A 22,337-nucleotide genomic window follows, 5' to 3' on the forward strand; every position below is an offset into this window, starting at 1 on the left:
GAGGAACAGAGTCCACAACTGGAAGAGGAAGGGGAGGAGGTGATGAGGAGGAAGAAACATCACCGGACCCCAAGAAGAATAGAGTAGACTCAAAGAAAGTAACATCAACACATACAAAGGAACGTCAAGAGCTAGGGTGATAACACTTATACCCTTTCTAAGTCCCAGAATAGCCAAGGAAGATGCACTTAATAGACTGTGCATCTAACTTGTCCATTCCTGGCCCCAAATTATGAACAAAACAAACACATCCAAAAACTTAGTCGACCAGTCTTTTATTTATAGATGAATGTAGTACAAGGTACAAGAATTTACTGGGATGCCCCTGATTAGTGATGGGACACCCAGATGACTTAAATCATTAAACAGGATTAGGCCCATTAACACAGGCCCAGTCACAAGATAAGTTAAACATAAGAATGGGCTAATAAGAACTCTTATCAGCCGAACATCACTCTAACATTCTAACAGTCCACAAAGGCAAATCATCCAAGTAGTTGTTCACGCCTAGACACCCAAACAATTCTCATACTAACAATGAAGAAGGCGAAGATGACACACCTCCAAGATGGTACCTGTATCCCTGAAGTTACAGCAACGATTTGCCTCTGATTTTAGCCTAAAATTATGGTGAATGAGGACCAAAATATTCCTCAAGAACAGCTCTCAAAGTTAATCAATGCTGTATGGAAAAGCCCTAGTAGCGATCTAAATTTCTCTAAACATGGTTATCTTCACGTGGAAGCATATACAGATGCTGACTGGGTTGGTTCCCTTGATTTGATGATAGGAGGTCTAGCATGCACTTTTGTTGAAGGAAACTCGGTGACTTAGTAGAGTAATAAGCAGTCAGTTGTGTCCAAATCTAGTGTGAAGACGAGTATAAGTCTATGGCACATAGGGTGGCTGAAGTGTTGTAGCTGAGAACCCGCTAACTGAGTTGGGTCTTTGGCGCAATACGGAAACAAAACACATTTAGAGAAGCTTCAAAGAAGAGTAGAAGTCGAACTACCAGGAAGAGGAATTCTTCACTGAATAATTAAGAGAAAATTCAATATCAAAAATTGTCTTAGTCTTCCCCTAGCTACTCTTTATATAGGCATACATCCTTATGGATCCTACAAGAAAGCTTCTTAATCTATGAAAACACTCCATAATAGAATCGTACTAAAACTCTTCAAAAAGAAAGTCCTGATTGAACAAAAATTCGGAAATCATGATCTAATACTAATTTGGTAATTATGAACTAGAATAGAAGTCCTGTGTTGACACTAGCTTGGTAAATTCAAAGTAAGATAGAAATTCCGTGCTGGCGCTATCTTGATAAATTCAAACTAAGATGGAAATTCTGTGCTGGCGCTATCTTGGTAAATTCAAACTAAGATGGAAATTTCGTGTTGGCGCTTGGTAAATTCAAACCAGAATAGAAGTTTTGCACTGGCACTAACTTGGTAATTGATTACTCGGTTGGATTAGTGACATCATCCAAACTTCTTATGTGTCTTGGAGTGGTCCCAACTTGCATAGAACTTATTGGCCTTCTCCTGTACTCCATCAGTGCCATATCCTATATTTTTATTTGTGACAACAAATCTGGTACAAGAATTTCAGCATGATGGGACAAAACATGTTGAATTTGCAAGCATTTTATACATGAGGAAGTTGAGAAGGATGAAATGTGTCTTCCTTTTGTTACTCTAGAGATCAACTAATTGATATATTCATTAAAAGTATGTCTACCCAACGCCATAGTGCGATATGTAACAAGTTGAGAATGCATGATATACACAGCCCAACTAGAGGGGGAGTGTTAATTCTCTTATTCTTGCCACAGGGATATTGTAGTTATTTTACCCTATTTTATGTTTCACCCTATTTAAACAAGATTGTGTGGTGCCACCCACTATGCTTCTTGTTCTCCAACCTGTTTCACTCTTCTGTTCTTCTCTTTAACTCCCTCCTATGGCAGATCATAGTATCCATTAAAAAAGACCCCTTGGCAGGGGAGACAATAGATTCTAGAACTTCTCCAAGGCAGAAATGGACCAAATGGATCTTGTATAAGCTTTTGCTATCCGTGATCAAATATTAGAGGTGGTCATCCACTTTCTTTCTGCTAGAAATTTGCACCATTATCTATTTTATTGAATTCTGACTTACATTCCATTCAGAAGTTGATCACCATTCCATTATTACATTTACCTGGACATGAGTTTACCTGTAGTTTTCTGCTTCTCGATACAGGAATGAGATTTCATGATAGTAAAATTTTGCAAGATGAAAAGAAGCAGAAGTTTATGTGTAAAATTGCATAATGTAAATATAATTGATAGTAAAAGATCATGTTAAGTACAACAATTTTTTGTTATGGTGCCTTGGGCTTATCTATTCATATCAAATTATCAACCCCATAGACACAAGTGATGTGGCCCCTCTCTTGGTACGTATGCATGTATTGAAGATGGGGCTAGTACCTCAGGTAGGATATTTCTGACATTGTAGATAACCTATCTATTTGAATTTAATACTATAATATATATCCCTTGACACTTGGATTAGGTCACGACTTTAACATGAAAAGTGAATTACATAAACTAGCTTCTAATGAATTTTTTCTATCTGCAGCTACAAGATGCTGGATGCTGGACAGATGCAGCAACTTTAGCTGCTACACATTTACAGGGATCTGATTATGCAAGGTTCATATTTTGGCTTTTCTGATTATATTGATAGGCCATGTAACATCTTCCTGTCAAGTTCTCTGTTTTTTTCAAATTTGGATTACCATGAGGAGGAATTTGAATATATTACCATCCAATGGAAACATGATACCAGCATTATTTCATATTCACACACACTTTTGAATTGTTGCACAAAGTCAACAAGCATGTAAGACGAAGTTCTGAAAATCATAATCGTATAATAAATCATAGAGAAAGTTGAATCAAATCAAATTGTAAATCATATCATAAATCATAAGATTATTTACATTTTTTATAAATTTAAATGTAAATACACTAGAAGGCTAAATATATATATATATAGGAATATGATTTTAATTTAATCCATATTTACCATATATGTATCTAAAACAATAAAATTTAACACTTGTACAGTAGAAGCCTAAGATGATAAAACCAAAGTTTACTTGAAAATAAAATAATTCTAGCCTACATATGATGTAAAACAAACTCAATGTTTGGCAATGTTTTAATAATCATAATCACATCATAAATTGTAAGATTATTTATACTTTTTTAAAATAAAAAAAAAAACACATAGAAATATACTAAAAGGTTAAATAAATATAGGAATATTATTTTATCTCATTTGTAATCCATGTTTACCATATATGTACCTAAAAGAATAGAATTTAACACTTATACAATAGAAGCCTAAGATGATAAAATCAAGTTTAACTTGAAAATAAAATAATTAACATACAATGGATCTTTAGCCTACATATGATGTTAAACAAACTCAATATCTGGTCTTAAATAATACAAGTAATTCATTTTTTTAGTTATGGATTTAATTGAATTTATTTGAATCATAGTGAATTGTAAAAATCATATAAATCGTAATATTCATGAATCAAATTGTAGGATTCAAATAAAAATCATAAGATTTTTGTAAAAAAGGATTCAGGCATAAGACTCAAATCAAAATCTTTGGGATTCATGATTTAAATTGTGAATCGTATCATAAATCATAAGATTTTAACAACATTGTCTATTGCAACTTCAGAATGTATGAATGACAAGTTCATATTATCAATTTAATCCTTTCACAATGGGAAGAGTGATGGTACTTGACATCTTACAGGGTGTTGCAGAGATGGGCTGATCATGTCCTTCACACAGAGCATAGCTTCTGGAGGTAACCTGGCCCTTTTATTTCATGAAGATTTTCAGTTGTGTCATATTCATCAAATTACTGAACTGCTGGTTTAATCAAAATATGCAGGGCTTCAATATTGTATGTTGCAGCTGGTGCATTGCAGGAAGCATTAGCTGCATTCCGTGATGCACAGCAGCCAGACACAGCTGCCCTTTTCTTACTTGCTTGCCACGAGATAAATGCACAAATTGCTTCTAAATCAGGGAATTCAGATGATCTTTTGAGGCTATCAGTTGAAAACCAAAAATCTATCTTGCTCCACCTGAATCCTGATCATCAAGATGTGATTGCAGTGAGTGAATGTTATGGGCAATACCAGAGGAAACTAGTGCATCTTTGCATGGATTTACAACCTGCTTTTGACTAGCAAGAATGGTTTGCAATGTACTTCAATTTCTCCATTCGAAGATCCCATCTAGGTGGATCTAGAATCAAGAATTTCAAGCAACAAATCAATTTGCCAGTTTGGAGGTTTTTAACATCAAGATTTTCAAGATTGCTGGCTTCATTTGGTACAGCTAAAGAGTTCGCAGCTAATGCAGTGTTTTAATAGCTTTGGCTTGCATTGATTTCAGTTTGACTTGTTTTGAATTTGTTTTGACGATTCCAACTGGAGAAACCAGCAAATCAGAAAGCACCATAGCGCAATTCTTGGGTGATCTTGGGGACAACATCTTGACCTAGTTGGTTGCTCAAGATTGGAATAGCAACATCGCATGCAGTGATATCACTGATTGGTTGCTCATTATTGAAGAAATCATGTCTCGGATATTGGAGATGTATTGCAGTTGTTCGTGAATTAGCAATATAGTTTTATAGTAACTCAGTTTTCAAGATGAGTTACTGGTAAGTGTACCCTGATGAGCCCAAAATTGTTGCCGGAAAAGTTTTGGATATAAAGATAATGATTGGTGATTGGATGTTGGGTCTTAGTGGTGGGTTTTGTATGTCAATATTCTTTATTTGTATAAAGATGTCATTGTAGAATACCTTCCATATCATTTGAATTATTCATTCGTCATTGCAATATCTTCATCTAACTCTTTACACGTTTTATGTTGAAAATTTTTCGCCCTTTACGAGTTCATGGTATGTTTTATAATTTATATGCATAAATGCATGTATAGTTTATTAAATACCTTGGAAAATAAAAATCATGTATTTTATTTTTGAAAATTTACTAATTATCAATATAATTTGGAGGGACAACACTCTTGTATAAAAACATTTTTACGTTCTAAGATTTGAGCCTGGACATAAAGGGTTTTAAGTATTAACCTTAGCCGCAGGTTCTAACTCCTGGTATTTAGCATATTGGTGGGTTCAACAAAATATATATATATATATATGGTATTGTACCCAATAAAAAGCTATATATCGTACAATGCATACCGATACTTGAACCTTGCTACCATATGTTTTGAATGTATTTTTTATTAGAATTTCTGAAAATTTGACATTCATAAAGGATCAAAATATCGATAAAATACACCCATATATCAGGAGTATCATATCTGTAATGTAGACCCCAAAATGCATAGATACACCCATGTAGAAAAAGTTTGGGGATTTTAAAACTTTGAGAGCTTTAACAGCATATACCTATAAATAAATAAATAAATTATGAATATCACTCATATCAATACTCACGAATACCCAATTGAGGGTATCGGGTGTGTTGATATTTTGATCCTCTTATCAAGAAGGCAGTGAGTTGAGAGAAGGGATCATTGACAATATTCAAACTCAGCCCTGGTCTAGGATTAGTCATTTGTAATTTTGGATATAGTTTTAGGAGCAAAACATTCATTCGGGATTTCTGATCAATCTTCATTTGGCATGATATCTGAAGCCTCGACGGGTGTTTCTATCCAAAAATTGGTTTTCAGTTGAACGTATGCAGATTGCAGAAATGTCGTTTCTCTGCTCTAACAATCCATTTCTATGGTTCCCTTTGATTTTCAGAGTATCAACGCATCGTGCATCGCATCCATGTGGCCGTGTGGTTCTTTTTATCGTAGGCCTCGCCCTCTAGTTAGTAGACAACTAGAGATTGCCAGCATTGACGGAGATAATGGCCATTTCTTGATTGCTTTCATATTATAGTTTGAATATTCTTCTGATTCTCTGCATTTGTCTAGATTTCTCTCTCACTGCACACGTACGTAATAAAAGGAAAATAGTAGAAATAGGTTTATATCAGCTTAATCCAACAAATCTCGCAATCTTTAGGTCTACCTCTAATTGTTTGTCATGTTTTTGGCACGATCCAAAAATGGCAATTGCCATTTCTTTCTACAATTAAGAGATGTAATGCTGATGCAAGTACATTTTCACCTTAGGCCCTGTTCATCTTTCGTTATCACGACAACGCTTTTTACAGGAATAATATACTCAGATATAGGGTTATCAATGGGTCGGATCCGACCAGATGGATCCAACTTGGGCCAATTTTGGTTTCAAGAACTAGAACTACTGGGTCAGCTCTGGGTCCTGATATAGGGTTCCGATTACTATCACTTTGAAACTGGTTTCATCTAGTCCCAAACCAGTTCAAACCCAATCCTATATATAGAGAGAGTATTTAATATATATTAAACATAATATTTGTTTTTTATTTATTATAATCAGGTCTATCAGGTCAGACCTGGGACAATCGATTGAATCAATTAGATTCTTGTTCCAGCCCAGACCCGACCCATTGATAGCCCTATTCAGATACTCGCATTCATTTGTTTTCGTTAAGCATACGTATTATGAGGAATACCCATGTAAACACACTTCTCAAGTTATTTTTAGGGTAAAAGACCTTTTTTGACCGCAAAGGGTAAAAGATTTAGGGAAATTGGCTTACTTTGGTCCCCAAACTTCATAACATGTCAATCTAATACCTAAACTTCTAAAATGTGCCAACTTAATACCTAATGTTAACCGGCCATTGTGATATGTGAAAAGACAAATGCCTTTCAAGTGTCAGCTAATTTTCTTTATCAAACATCCAAATGCTTCTCAACTCCTCTCATTCCCACGCCCAGGTTTAATGGCTGCAAACATTACCATTTCCTTGCAAAACTTATAACTCAGTTTCATCTTCTTAAGGAAGAATATAATAAACAGTGTTTTATTTTAAAGGATAATTTTGATATTTTTTAAAATTTTAAATCACATGTGACATGTCACATGATACACAACTAAGATGGTAAAGTGTAGATACTACTAAATTGACACATTTTGGAAGTTTAGATACTAGATTGGACTAAATATTTATACATACCTTGAATTTTCATAAGTTGACCTAAATGTAAATTTTAAAAAGGAGCTGAAATTTACCTTGTATCTGTTAGATTTGACGGGTTGTATCTGTCAGATTTGACGGAATGAATTGGAAGACTTGTTAAGCCTTCGCTATTTTTCAAATGTTCAATCAGAACCAGAGAGTAGATGAATTTAGAAAGATTTTATACAGAATTGTTCCTGCGATGCAACATTTAGATTTGGACTCTATTATGACCAGAATTGGCTTTCTTATTACTGTGGTAGTTTTTGTTTCTGGGAGATGTACAGATACAGACGTATCACAGGAATCGATGCAACTGAAAAGAGGTGATTAAAGCAAATATAAAGCCATACCATAACGTCTCTAAAAAAAAAAAAAAAACGATCTGATCCATGAACCAAATCCTCAAAAATCACAGCAAACGGAAATCCAACACTCTGAACATCCATATCACAGACTTCAATGCAACTAAAATGCGGCTAAATCTCTCACAATTCTTCTGAAGCATAATGAAAGTTAGAACATTATATACCATATGATAAACGCAGTCTCACTGAAGGCACTGAAAGCAAAGATTACTAAGTTGCAATATATCGTTCATTATGGCAATCAAAATAATACACGAACCGCTTTACCTTTCTAGCAGCAATCTAGCAGAGTAGGCCAGAAGTAGTTGGCTTACGTAATATGGTCGCGTTGGAAACAAAAAGATTAAACTGCAATCCAACTTTGGGTGTTACTTCGTCCCATCCATATTCCTCGTTATGATTGCATGCACCCAATAATGGCGAGAGAACATTTGCTTTCATTGATATAGCCTTTGCATGCCACTTTTACCTTGTATTTTTCCAAGTAGGCTCTGGCATCTTGGCACCTGCATTTACCATAAAAAACAGAAGTCCTAAGCATCTGAAAAGCACTCCATTAACAGAGAAATATCCAAGCAGCTTGTGCTGTAGCTTTTCCATGTTGACATCATGGATATATTTGTCCAATTCCGTTTCAACAGCTTCATACAGAAATTCTGAAGGTTTTTTCCAGAGACCTTCTTCTGCCACAAAGAAGAACAGTTACTGCTATGAAGAAGATAAAAAGAGACACTTTAAAGAATTTTCTCTGCATGACACTCTATGCCAGGAGGAAAATAAATATGGGGATTTTTTTATAGGAAAAATCATCACATAGAACAGTTGCGTCAACAACCATATAGGATCTCGATACATACATTTGTACTTTGGATGCTCAGTGAAAAAACCGTCGTCGACAGCGGGCAGATCCTAGCTCCTCATACTCAGACTTAGTGACGCACATTGCCTCAAAATCAGGACTAGATGCAAGAAGTGAACCCCCTCTCCATACACCTAAAATTGGACTGGACAAAGCAGTAAGAGAAATACAAATTTATACCAAATGGAAAAGACAGAAATGCAAATACCAACTCTACAGCTTAGGGTAAAATTTTACTCTTCTTGAGTTGTTATTTTCACATGATAGTCATCAGGTACAAGAGGTCGAAGCTCCTTTTCTCTGCATTAGTTAAAACATTATGGCCAGGAATGTCATTTTTATTTGACAAATTAAAAAGTGTTTGCAGAAGCTTACAGTCTTTGAGCAAATCGAGGGAATAATGTGCTTCCACCAGTCAAAATAATGCTGTCCACATAAACATGGAAACAACTTTCTTTAATTGGAATGTGCTTCAAGCTCCAATTGCTAATGTTTCAAGATTGTTAAACCCACCTTTCATAGAGTACTGGGTGAAGATGAGGATGGCAGGAATTTACAGCCCGTACTATGCACTCTGCAAGACCAGCTTGGTTCATTCCTTTAAAGAACATGACAAATCAAGACTTGTAAATGATCCTCCTACACTCTCATAGATACCCATTTAATATTTCATACTTCTTCATATACTAATTATCAATGTGCAGAAACATGGAAATGTGAGGTAAAGCACCGGATTTTTAGATGTGAGACAAAAATCTCAAGGCATGAAGTTTAAGCTTCATAAATTACCAATTTTTAAAAGAAACATCAAACTAATACAAGGAAAATTTTAAAACATGCATATGATTATACATTTATATAGGAAATTTGGAAAATTAAATTTTAAAAGGCCATTACCCGATGTTGGTCCTGGTTATCCAAGGCCTTGGGAGGGGTAAACTGTATACAGACCTAACCTTTGGCATTTTTTGCACAGAGTGGTCATACTCAGACTCAAATCTGTGTTCTCATGTTTGTCAACTCAAGATTTTATCATTGCAGCAAGCAATGGCACCTAATTTAGGAAAGTATATAAATGAATAAATGATCGTGTAAATGATCCTTCAAAGCAAAATGGTCATGTAAATGACCCTTGAAAGCAATGTAGGAATCTACTTTGCCTCCAGATATGAGCCTCAAGGCTCAACTTTTTGCTTTCAAAAAACAAAAAAGACCTTGAGACAGTTTCTTTGATCCTTGCCATGAAGTGAGACTAAAGATCAGCCTAGTATATTGAAACACTGCTAAATACATACTTCATTATCTGACCTGTTATTTCAACATAAACTATTCTCTTAGTATCTTGATAAACTAATATTATTCAGAGGATATCTGGGCAAATGCTCAAAAGTAACTCAGATAATGTCTATATGTCCAAGAGAGGTTTTAGCCTTTGTGTAACCACTACAAATAAAACAGTAGACTGAAGAAATGGCAACGGAGTTCCTTCTATTTCTTTGTAAAAACCACCACCACTGAACATGGATGCACTAATGAAAAGGTAAAAGGCCATTTCCCAATGTTGGGCACCACTGATGAAAAGGTTTCTTTTTTTTTTTTTTTTTTGATAACCGGTATTAAATGGAAATTACAATCCAAATGCTACACAGCATGAAATGTGAATACATACCTAAGTCAGCAGGCCGAAAAATCATTTCTGGGACAAGGAATCGTTCATTTGTCAAGTTAAATTCCTGTAGACAATGTAAAGTATTTATAAGATCTAAACATTCTGCATTCATTAACAATGAAGAAGCTGTTTAGACACTACATTTTTTGTCAAATCAATTCTCTTCCTATCTTCAGGTTTTTCTGGAACTTCTGCACATCCATCCTTCATTCCTTGTGATGGAAACCAGGCTTCATCTGGCAATGTGAGGTACCTTTGTGCTTCATCCAGATCTTTTACATAACCCTTCATATGTTCAACACCATCAGGAAGGACATATGTGCATCTGAAGAGGTTATCCTTTCCAGGTCTCCTGTAAACATAAAAACATAATCAGTTGTAATTCCATTAACATAATAAACACATCATTATTGGCAGGTCTCCTACTGTAAATTATGTCTATAGAGAAGATGTAAACAAAGAAAAAGGAGTATGATATCCTTGGAATGATTTCAATAATAGCTGAACCCCATTTAGGTGTACGATACGTTCCATACACTTCAATTGGATCATGAAGACCAATCTAGGTATGGGTAAATCCATATGCCAATTGGTACTTATCTGTTACTTCTTCTATTTGTGGGGGCACAACTGACATGGAAGTTCATTTACATTAATGGTGTGGAGACCATCCAATTTAGCCAAAGTAACTGCCCCAAAGAATAACGAAGCTAGCTTTAGCATCCTTGAAACACATTCATTTATGGTTATATTATTATCATCATGCTACAACACTAATTCATCTCTCCATCTTCACCTGAGACATATTCTTGACTGCCCAGCATGCAAGACATGGCTAATCCTTATAAAGCTACTCAGCTTATAAAGTTTATCCTTTTTCTGGTATGCCTTGGCACTTAGTCTAGAAGGCATTTCCACCACACTTGGTGCTCAACTTCCCCGTTCTTAGTTTCTTGCAAATAATTTAACCTACAGTGCTGAGAATGATCACTTTGTAATCAAATGTTAGGAAACCAAGTAGAGATATTTCCATTCGAGTGCCTCTTTTACATTAAGAGAAAATGGGCATCAGTATTCCTAATTTTCCCGGTGGTTCACTTAACTTGGAAAAAAAAGAATGAGATAAATAAAATTAGGAAGAATGTCATTTTCCTACAATTAGAATTCACTTTTTGGAAAATATATGTTTTCCACAGCCATTGCAGCTGTAACACTAAACACTGTAAAATAGTAATTTTCAGGAAACCATTGGTTTCCTTCATTTTACATGCAGCCAACGGACCTTGATTAACCTTTTTCCGTTGAAAAAAAAAAGAAATTAAAGAACTTAATTTTTCCACCCTATCCTTCCAAAAGAAGAATGTCCATGTGGCATTTCATTACAGAATAGTCAATTGCATTACCAGAAACCCTAAGCATTTCAGATGGACGATTTAACGGTGCAAAATGAATGGGGAAATATTAATGCAAGAAAGAATTATCTTTAGTTACTATTTCCTGTACCTGGCAACCTGAAGGTCGCGAGGAACATTGAGCGAGACGAAACAGAGCTTCTCCTTGACATCATCGATGAGAAAAGTCTCATCCATGACATTGATGGACCGATAAGACACAAGCTCCTTGAGGTAGTTAGTGAGAGCCTTTCCCCCAAGATCAAGCCGCTTAACAGCATAATTAATGGTGAAATTCTGCAGCACCGGAGCGGCATGGGTGAACGAGAACCCACAGTCGACGACGAGACTACACTGCGCCCTCGAGATAAGTCCGTCGGGCCGGTGGCTAGCCTCATACAGGTGGACGAGGGAGGGAGAGTCGGCGACGTAGAGAGAGCGAAAGCCGAAGTCCTCGAAGACAAGCTCGTCGGTCGAACGCTGGATGGAGGGGAGGTTGAAGAGGGGCTCAACGAGGAGAAGGGAGGAGGCGGTAGGGTCCACGCGGAGGAGTGAACGGAAGACGCGGTCCCATATTTCTTTCTCGAGGTCGGGGTTGATGAGGTAGCCCCTGTCGAAGGGGCGGCGGAGGGAGACGGAGGTTAGGTCTTCACAGGCTTGGAGTTGGTCGGCGACGAGCCATTTCTTGGAGGAGGAGGGGCGGCCAAGGCAGTTGGGAACCACCGCCGAAGGGTCTCTGTCGCCGCCGATTCCGGCTTTACAGAGCCCCCCGCCGTTGTCCAGCACCACCACGTTCGACATCTCTGATCTCCCTTCCCCGACTACTTCACTTCTTAGTCGTTCCCGCCTTTGAGAAGACAGTAGGAAGCATGATAATCACTGTAACTAATGTCTACCATCTTCTATAGATGCTACATCCTCCGCCGTACACAAGGCCAGATGATTGACCTTAGATTCTAGGTTGGTACAGGACCCATTTTTAACCGTGAGATTTACGTTGGGTATATCATTAAAATGACCGAAAAGCACTGTGGAGAGGTGGAAAACCCAATTCCATGGAATTCAAACGATATCCATAAACGGTTCAATTGCTGAAAGTGAGACATTCTTCGCTTGTGACTCTCATACGGCAGCTTCACATATGTGGGCTAGTCAAATGCCAATGGTCCAAGAGCCTCACCACTCTAATCCATGTGTAGCAAAATACTTAGGTCTCGTTCTAGTTTTGGATTCTCGGTATATGGGTAAATGCATTTATTTGGACAAGTGTTTCATGATTTAGGGAAATATTCATCCACATAAACTCACGTGTACAGTGACTAATTTATTCAAACAAATTATATTATTGAAATGACAATATTATTCTATCATATATTAATGATTTTCGGTGCATAGATAAGTAATTTATCCAAATCTAAAAGTATTATTTCTCTAAGTAAATGAGACGCTCAACAATTGTTCTTTTTTCACTGCACCCATTTATATACCGGAAAATAAACACATGTTTATATCTTTTCCATGGGAATGTAAGCAAGGCCACCTGCATGCACAAAACCAAGCTTACAATTATATTGGATTGAGTAAGAAGAATTAAATACCCATGATCAGTTCAATAGAACTTTAGTGGATTTATAATCCAATACCAATTATTTTTGGATAAGCTTCTAGAGTGTTTCATGTCCACTATCCCAAACATAACAAGTTGAGCTCACCAGCCACCCAGTCAGCCAAGTAATGTGATATGTTGTGGGACTTAACAATATGTGCTTCGGCGCATTTATGTTATACCATACTTTGTTCTATTATGTTGTACTATTATTAAGTGATCGATTGACCTAGGCCTTCTTCTTTTAACTTATATTATTATAACTAATGGGGAGGTAAGATGGTCATATCCAAGGTTCAAAATATTGGAAAACGATAAGTGTATTGGAAAGGTAATTTTAAGAAATGTATCGGGATATATCTTGGATACGCATGCGTATCGGATAAAAACTAAGATACACATAGATACACGTGGAAATACTATAAATGCTTTAATAAATCAAAAAAATACATCAATAGGTGTATATACTTTAAATTAATATATCTTAATGGCTTTATAAAAAAAAATATATTATAGGTGATTATAAATTCATTAAAAATCTTATGCTTAACTATAATTTATAAATAATAATTCTTAAGTTTTAATGTTTTATGGGATGGGAAAAACTCAATTCTCCTATCCAACCATAAAACATGCATTGGCAAAACTTCTAAGTGAAAACATAACCAATAATTAATTATTTATTTTCAAAAATTATATAAAAAAATAAACATTATATAATATATTCAAAAAATATTTATTAAAGGAGAAACTTCAATTTCTTTGTGAATATGATAGATCATCCATAGAATTATAATATATTCAATCATTGTGATCAAATTATAGAATATAATTATTTAATTAATTAATTTTTAATTATAAAAATAAAAAAAAATAAAAAAAATTAATTGGTTTGTAGATATGAAAGATCATCCATAAAATTATAATATATTAAATTTTTGTGATCAAATGATAAAATATAATTAATTATTATTTATTTTGTAGTTCTAAAAATATAAAAATCAAAAAATACTAAAGAAGAAATTTCAATTGCTCTATGGATATGATAGATAAATCCATAGATCTAAAACATATTTAGTCTTTAAAGGCAGGGAAAAATTACATTTTCATTTTTTTAATTTATATTTCCCCAAATATCTTCATGAAATTTCCATAAATTTATTAATAGCACAAAAAAAACATGATTTTGAATGTCAGAATTGTAGATCAACATAAATTTAAACATTCAAGAAAAAAAGAAATCACAAGATATTATAAAAAAATGGAAAATTTTCACCTATTTTTCCATATTTTTTTCAAAATTTGAAAAAATTTCAAAAATAATAATGATTCACACTTGTTTCTTGCAATTTTTTACAAATGTAGCACTCTAGGAATGAGGTTTGGAGTTTTAGATTCATTTTGAGGTGAAAGAAGGCTTATTTCAAGGAAAAAATCTTGCTTTTCCCTTTTCTTTTCAGTTTTTTACCGTATTTTTTTTCGTTGATACACCCCGATATGGTCCGATACAGGTCCGATATGCATGAAAAAAAAAAAAGACAAGATGTTCGATTTTCCATGTGTATCCTGTAAATGTTTTTCAAAGACACAATACAGTACGCCCTTTATCGGGCATATTGTATTGAAATTTTAAACCTTGGTCATATCATATACTATTACAACCCTAATATAAATATCAATTTTATGGGTTGATTATAGTGTGTCGTCCTATACTCTTATCTCCTTTTCTTCATCTTTTTCTATATTTTCTCTTCTTTCCTCATGAATCTAAAAATAAGCATGGTGTCATAGTAATAATTAAACTATTGGTAATTAAGTAATATATGAAAATAATATGTCATAGATTCGAATTTTGCTAAGCAGATTTTAGGAATTCTATTAGTTAAGGACCTAGGCGGTTTCATGAAATTGGGATTAATTTAGTGGTTTTCTAGTTAAACTGGTCAATCAACCAGTTTTCACCACTTTTTAACCAAAGTAGTTATTGGGGCATGACCAAATTAGCTAAGGTCTCAAGTCACGGTTCAATCGGTTCGACGGTTGTTCTGGTATAATTTTCTAAACATTAGGTTTTTTCCATAAAAGAATCTCCCAGGAGGCCCATAATAGTTATTGGTATGCCTACATAGGGCGAGAAGTTGTGAAATGGTCATGTGGATAACTAGACAAACATATTTCTCAAGTCTAGTTGTTGGACTACAAAAAGGTGACAATATAGGAGATTCATGTGGGCTCTAAGCAAGGTTAACTTTAGAGTATAAGTAGAGGGAGGTGTTGTTGTTTGACTTGTTCTACTTGATGAATATCAATTTGTATGAGTTCAAGATGTCTTCTAACATAAGTGAAGTTTCATCTAGAGATCTAGGTAAGGGTGTCAATTGGACTATATTTGGTCCAATCCATTGTGAGTCCATTACAAATGGACCAAGTCCAATCCAATCCAATGAATATTTTGGACCATTTTGAACTGGTCCAACTCAATGTTTGGACCGTCCATTCTATTCAAATTTGTTTTAATTTAGATTCATTCTAACCTAGACCTAGTCCATTAACACCTACATTCTTATCTTTTATCAATAGACCAAATATTGGCTCAATCCAACCCAATCCAATATAAATCCATTACAAATGGACTATGTCCAATCCAATCCAATAAATACTTTGGACCATTATGTTTGGACTAGTCCAATTCAATACGTCAAATTAATCCATCCAAATTGTCCAAATTGATTTTGGTTTGGATGGGATCCAATCCAAAACCTATCCATTGACACCCCTAATTCCAGGATTGTGGGCAATGTTATTCATCTGTGAAACCCTACATACAAATTACTAATGTGAAATTAAATGAGTACATGTTGATTAGGTTGAAACTCGATTGTTTCATGACTCAATCTATTAGGGTTGATAGCCGAATTACAAAAAAAAAAAAAGAGAGAGAGAATTAATTTATTTTTTTATAAATGTCAAGAAATGATTTATTGGTATTTGAAAATCTAATCTTTAAGAGAGATCTAACAATAAACTATACCAGATTCAAAACACAAAATTAAATTGTGCATACATAATATGGAGTTCACAAATTGCAACTCCTAACTAAAGATGGTGTAGTTGTATCTATAAGTCTATCTTTGAACAACTTCTTGTCTGAATTCAATCTCCAACCAAGTTGGGAAGTATGCAGTTATGATAACCACTTTATTTCTTATATTTTTATTAAAAAACACAACAAAGAATGATGGGAAAACAGTCCCTTCCTAAGCTGGCTCAAATTAGGGTTTATGGGAATCTAGAGAGAGTATAAGAGAGTGACTAGAAAGGTGTAGGCCAACCTCTTCCTCTTGTCCCTATATATAAACCTCTTTCCTAATGTAATTACACTGAGACATGGAGGTTCAAACCCATATCCATTCCCATATTTGACCCATATCATATGACAATTTAGTCTAACTACTCTTACTAGTAATGGGTTAAGGCCCGTTTCTTTTAAATGTTCATGTACATAACTATTGCAAGTCTTATTGGGCATGAACAATGTATTCCATGGGATCCATAAATGTTTGATATTAGTCCACATGGGTTCATTCCATATCTAGAAAGACTTAGGCCGAATTCATTACACAATGTCACTGAACCCTTAAACCAATCAAATTGGGCTCAGTCTAGGCCCAACACTTAAGTTTAAGTGATCTTTGGTTTCAACCACCCTATGAAGCCCAAAGATAATAGATTGATATGAGATAAAACTCATCAGGTTTTAGCCCTATAATGGTTTCTAGCTCTTAACCTCTCAGCACATAATGATCAAAACACTACTCATAATGAATGACATTTTTCTTGGTTACAAAATGCAGTGCTACACCCTCTATTCAGATGGATCATTGACTAAAACATTTTGTGAATTATTTTCAAAAAATATCATAATATAAGTATAAATGCATTTTGCAAAGAAATCTCAAATACAATTTAAATCCATTGCTAATAGTTTTAGGTTTCCACTAAATAGAGTGTAAACCCCAACATTAACTTCGTTTGATAAAGTGGTTGATCATATCACAATAATCACACACTTAGGTAATATCACAAACTACTCCAACATACCCTATTTGATCCTAAGTGGATCTCATTGATTAATATATCAAAAGCAACTTAGTCGAAGACCTAGTGTAGTATCATTATCGAGTATGGGGTTATGTGCAACTTTTCAATTTTTCTTAACTATCTCCAAGGTCCAAGTCATAACTAGAAATTGGTTCACGTTCAATGCTTCTTACAAACACCCATTGGTTATACTTAGGGTCTAACCCTAATAACTACGATAAGTTACTCCATTAGTTCAATAGTATAACAGTGTCAACTTTGTTCAGATAAAGTCCCCAAGTTTATCCAACGGTTGATAACTTTCTAAACTAACAAGAGTTTTATAACTGTCCGTTTAAGAAGTGGTTTATATAAGCATACCAATCTAAAGTTAAAACAATAATGTATTGATTTTATTAATACATAAAACATTTTGTACATCAATCTAATTGGAACTAAGGGCATATGTTGTCTAACAATACAATTTTAGTAAATGGATCATTTTATTAAGATTCTCCATAATAAGTCATGGACTACAATGATACATTGATGAAAAGATTAAGGAGCCCAAGGAAGAGGAACTAGATTATAGGACATGGTGTAAAGAAAATGTAATTGTAATGTCATGGTTTCTACTTTATAACTTCTATGACTCTTAAAATAGCAAAGACTTCAACATTATACTACAACCCATAAGATTTGGAAAAATTATATAACGCTTGTGGTCAATGAAATAACATTACAAGGATTTACTAGATGAATCAATATATTTCAAGATTAACTCAAGGGACATGATTGTTGCAACTTACTTTGCTACACTAAAAGGCTTATAAGAAGAGCTTAACCATCATTTACTCATTGAATGGGGCAATACCAAAGACAAAGAAAGGCATGCTAAGCAAATTGATCAAGGGGGAATATTCAAGTTCCTAATTGGTTTAGACCACTAATATAAAAACATTAAAACACAAATTTTAGGGAGAGGTGAACTTCCAAACCTGCATCATGTGTTTTATTTAATTAAGAATGAAAAGATTATGATGAAAGAAAGGGGAATTGGTGTTTCCTTTTCATCCCAATTACCAACCTGCTCTAGTTTCCAATAGATCTACGGGTGCAAAGGGGTGGATAAGAAGAATTTGAAGCATTCACATTGTAGGGGAGAGGGATACACTAAGGATACATGTTGGATTATTCATCCTCACTTGAAACCAACGACACTAAGAAAAATGACAAGAACAAAACAAAGGTCCTAGCAACAACTTAGGCCATATAGCCAACTCAAATGTTGCATATAGAGTTTCTAAGAGTAACAATAATATCTCTTATAACTTGGGACAAATCTCTACTCCTCTAAGTAGCATCCTAAAATTTATAGTCAAAGAGGAATATATCCTCAACCATTTAGGATATTTTGGATGAAAATTCATTTTTCTATTCTTTGTCCAAATGATCTTATTTTCTCCTTACCACTAAATGTTTTTTGTTGTGTTTGTTTTATTCATGTTATGGATAAAAAAAAAAAACAAAGTTGGATCCGTATGCTATTTGGGGAGTCTTTTTGGGCTATTCACCCATACAAAAGGGATACATGTGCTTTGATCCACATACATGAAGAAAATTTATTACCTTTTGTGAATCATAGTATTTCTCTAAATCTTCTCAAAATTGTCTTTATGCAAAGAATGTAGAGTGAGAGAGAATTCCTCTAAGATTTCCGTTTGTCTCTTTTCATACTCATAGTTTTCTTCTTCTATCTTCTCCTTCTACTCCTTCATGGTCTGATGGTGCTTGCTCATCCACTCTTATTATTACTGCACCTGATATATAAAATGAAGAAATTGTTCCTACTATACAAGATACCAAGATTGTTAAGAGGTGGTTGAGTTTTTTTGTAGGGAAAATGAAGAGAATCAATCGACGAATGATTGCAATCAGTTGGATGCCTCTAAAGCCAACCAAAGTAACATCCTTGTTTCTTTTGACTTTAATTTGAATCTTTTCATTGCATTGCGAAATCTTACCCATTCGTGTACTCTCCACCTAATAAATAAGTTTATTTCTTATTTGAATCTTTGCTTTTTCCAAGTACTTCAAGGTTGTTATCATTCCTAAATAGAAGAAAACAATGGATAAGGAAATGAAAGTATTATTAAAGGTTTGTACTTGGGAGTTAGTGGATCTATCAATTTAAAAGAGTACGGTTGGATGTAAATAAGTGTATACCATAAAACATAAGGTTGATGGCTCAATGAAGAGATATAAAGCAAAGCTGGTAGCAAAATGATTCACACAAAAAAGAAGGTATATACTATACAAGAACTTTTTCTCTAGTTGCCAAGTTGAATACCATGCACGTGTTTCTTCTCTAATAGTTAACTACAGTTGGGAAATGCACTAGTTTGATGTCGATAATGCATTACTAAATGAAGATCTATAAGATAAAGTTTATATGGATCCTCCACTGGATTATAGCATTAGTGGGAAAATATACAAGCTAAAGAGGGTTCTATATATGCATAAGCAATCTCTTAGAGCCTAGTTTGAAAGATTGTGTAAGGCAATGGAGATTGTGGGGTACCACCAAAGCAATGATGATCATACACACTATTCTATAGAAAAAGTGGAGAGATGTTATCAACATTGATGATATGGCAGTGGCAATTATAGGAAATGATTCAAAGGAAACCAAAAGGCTCAAATAACCTTTGATGTCAGAATTTGAATTAAAGGACTTGGTACCTCTAAGGTACTTCCTATGAATAGAGATGGTCATGTATAAGGAAGGAATTTATATTTGTCAAGGAAAATATGCCTTGGATTTCCTAAAGGAGACATGGAAGTTGTGGAGTAGGCCTATTGAAACCCTTATAGAGCAAAAAACATGGATTGTAGGAAAATGATGAGGAACTTTACATGGACAAGGAAACATACCAATGGCTTATGGGCAAACTTCTACATCTGTTTCTCACTAGACCTAATATTGCATATGTTATTTATGTTGCTAGTCAATTTATGCATGTTCCTTGAATTTCACATATGAAGGCAATGAAAAAAATATTGAGGTACTTGAAGACAGGTCCAAGAAAAGGATTTTTTATTAAGAAGCATGATAAGCTTAATATAAAAGCTTATACTATGCTGATTAGACTAGGTCTGCTTGTGAGAGGAGATCTACAGTTGGATATTGCATATTTGTAGGTGACATCAAGTAACCTAGAGAAGCAAGAAATAAACCATGATGGCTCGTTCAAGTGCTAAAGCTAAATACTAAGCCATGACACATGAAGTTGCTGAACTTCTTTAGATCAAAATACTCTTAAATGATTTGAGAGTTATCATGTCCAATCCTTTGAAGCACTACTGTGATAATTAAGCTGCAATAAGCATTTTTAACAATCTTCTCCTACATGATAGGACTAAACCATTAAAATTGATAAACACTTTGCTATAGAAAGGATTGCATTTAGAAAAGTATGTATTCCTTATATGTCCTTTGCAAGTTAAGCTGTTGATGTCTTTACTAAGGGTCTTGCCATAACCAAATTTGGAAAATTACTAAGGGTCTATGCTCAACTTGAGGGGAGTATTGTGGAACTTAACATTATGAGCTTCAACCCATTTATGTTATGCCATACTTTGTTTTATTATGTTGTATTGTAATTAGGTGATTTATGGGCCCGAGCCTTTATTATTTTAAGTTATACTATTGTACACTAATCAGGGGTAAGATGGTCATCTCATGTACTATTATAACCCTAATATAAATATCACTTTTACGGGTTGGTTAAAGTGTGCCGCCCTATACTCTCATCTCTTATTATTATTCTTTTTTTCTATGTTTTCTCTTCTTTCTTCATGAATTCTAATGCAAACATGGTAAATATATACACTTCTTACACCGTACATTTGTGTTTAAAATATCAGTTTAAGTTTTATTGAGTCAATATTCTAGTATGTTTTGAGATGATTGTGGGCATCTAACAAGATCTAATTCACCAAAGTAATCTCCATCTCCCTGGAGTAAAGACTTTAAATTGGGATTCTGATTTTTTGTTATGACCTACCACCTAGAGCTCTATGTTAATGGGCAATAGTATCTATCATATTCACATTTAGAAGCTACTTACAATCATAATTGTCTAAGGAATAAAGATACCCATCAAATGGATGGATCACAAAAGGGGTAATGCTAGAGGTTAATGCACCATGATTGAAAACACTAGAATTGGGGCCATGGCCTAGATTATTTAAATACTAGATATAACTAGTAAAATAAAGAATTATAGAAGGCCACGTATATCCTCCCAGGGCTGCGTTTGCTTCTAGTGCAAAAACAAATGTGAACTGTTTAAAAATCCCATCTGATTGGTTTCATGAATACAAAGTGGTTTTATTTTATATCATAACTTTTGTATTTTAACCAATTAGGTTATGGTGGTAATGAGTACAAAACTGGGAATCTAATAATAAAGTCCACATTTTTTACATTTACCAACTATGAGTGCAAACATGTCTTAAAAGTTGTGATAACTGTCATTTTCAATACAAAAATGAATTGTGAGTAGTAATAAGTTAATAACATGTATTGGATACAAACTTTGGTCTCATTTCACTACAAACATGACTTGGAAGTTGGGATGACCTCATGTTTAGTACACAAATGTATGTTTACCAAACACTTATAAAATTGAACTAGAGTACACTTACGTATTGAATTGTTAATTTCACCACCAAACAAATGCAGTTTAAGCATACAACACATGAGAGCCTTAAGTGCAATCATTGAGCAATATAAGCGCTTTGAAGGATTACTTCTATAAATCCCCAACAACATAAGTGCTTTGAAGGAATGTCTATTTAACAGGCATTTTTGTCTCATTAAAATTTAGCACCTTTCCCTTGAGACAAGAAAGTAACTTACCCACACTGGAGAGCAGGGCTATAAATGGATCAGATTCGGATTGGATCTAGTGCATTTGCATTCGCATTTAATTATGAAACCTCCTATAAGGTGATGGACAAGTGGTGGTCTATACTTTGAAATCTAAGGAAGTAGTTCAGATTATGGAACCAAAAAGGGAAGAAAAAGAGGTGGTTAGACCCCTAGAGGGGCTACCTACATACCCTCTGGCAAGGGATCAAGGCAATGTAGTTCACATGGGTTGGAATTCCGATGATAAGAGG

General features: G+C 34.5%; 2 protein-coding genes across 10 annotated transcripts in view; one reads left to right on the forward strand and one right to left on the reverse strand.

Annotated features, from left to right (window-relative positions):
• Positions 1 to 4,929, forward strand: part of LOC148869433 (uncharacterized) — a 238,983-nt gene extending 234,054 nt beyond the window's left edge. For all 3 annotated transcript variants that reach the window (XR_016106808.1, XM_088968179.1, XM_088968178.1), the window contains 3 exons: positions 2,626 to 2,699; positions 3,826 to 3,879; positions 3,967 to 4,929. Coding sequence is in view for 2 of the 3 variants with exons in the window: in XM_088968179.1 (XP_088824305.1) it covers positions 2,626 to 2,699; positions 3,826 to 3,879; positions 3,967 to 4,267 (429 nt within the window). In the remaining variant the exon portion in view is untranslated. The remainder of the gene's footprint in view (positions 1 to 2,625; positions 2,700 to 3,825; positions 3,880 to 3,966) is intronic.
• Positions 4,930 to 7,601: 2,672 nt separating this feature from the next.
• ARP6 (actin-related protein 6) lies at positions 7,602 to 12,633 on the reverse strand. Of its 7 annotated transcripts, none has more exons than XR_016107700.1 (8): positions 11,577 to 12,343; positions 10,215 to 10,425; positions 10,074 to 10,137; positions 8,918 to 8,978; positions 8,780 to 8,830; positions 8,642 to 8,704; positions 8,403 to 8,538; positions 7,602 to 8,228 (listed from the first exon to the last, which is right to left on the reverse strand). XR_016107700.1 is itself a non-coding variant. In XM_088972108.1 (8 exons), the coding sequence occupies exons 1-7, from the start codon at positions 12,263 to 12,265 to the stop codon at positions 8,420 to 8,422; spliced, it is 1,293 nt and encodes a 430-aa protein (XP_088828234.1). In that variant the 5' UTR covers positions 12,266 to 12,633; the 3' UTR covers positions 7,602 to 8,225; positions 8,403 to 8,419. The 7 variants fall into 7 exon arrangements, 4 of the variants coding, with proteins under 4 accessions (XP_088828234.1, XP_088828233.1, XP_088828236.1 ...); XR_016107699.1 differs by having other exon boundaries at positions 7,602 to 8,225; positions 8,918 to 9,002; XR_016107698.1 differs by having other exon boundaries at positions 8,918 to 9,002.
• Between the last annotated feature and the right edge of the window lie 9,704 nt (positions 12,634 to 22,337).

This window comes from Nelumbo lutea, chromosome 2 (genome assembly GCF_056320005.1).
Source record: "Nelumbo lutea isolate HS-2025 chromosome 2, American lotus-T2T, whole genome shotgun sequence".
Taxonomy (NCBI): Eukaryota; Viridiplantae; Streptophyta; class Magnoliopsida; order Proteales; family Nelumbonaceae; genus Nelumbo; species Nelumbo lutea.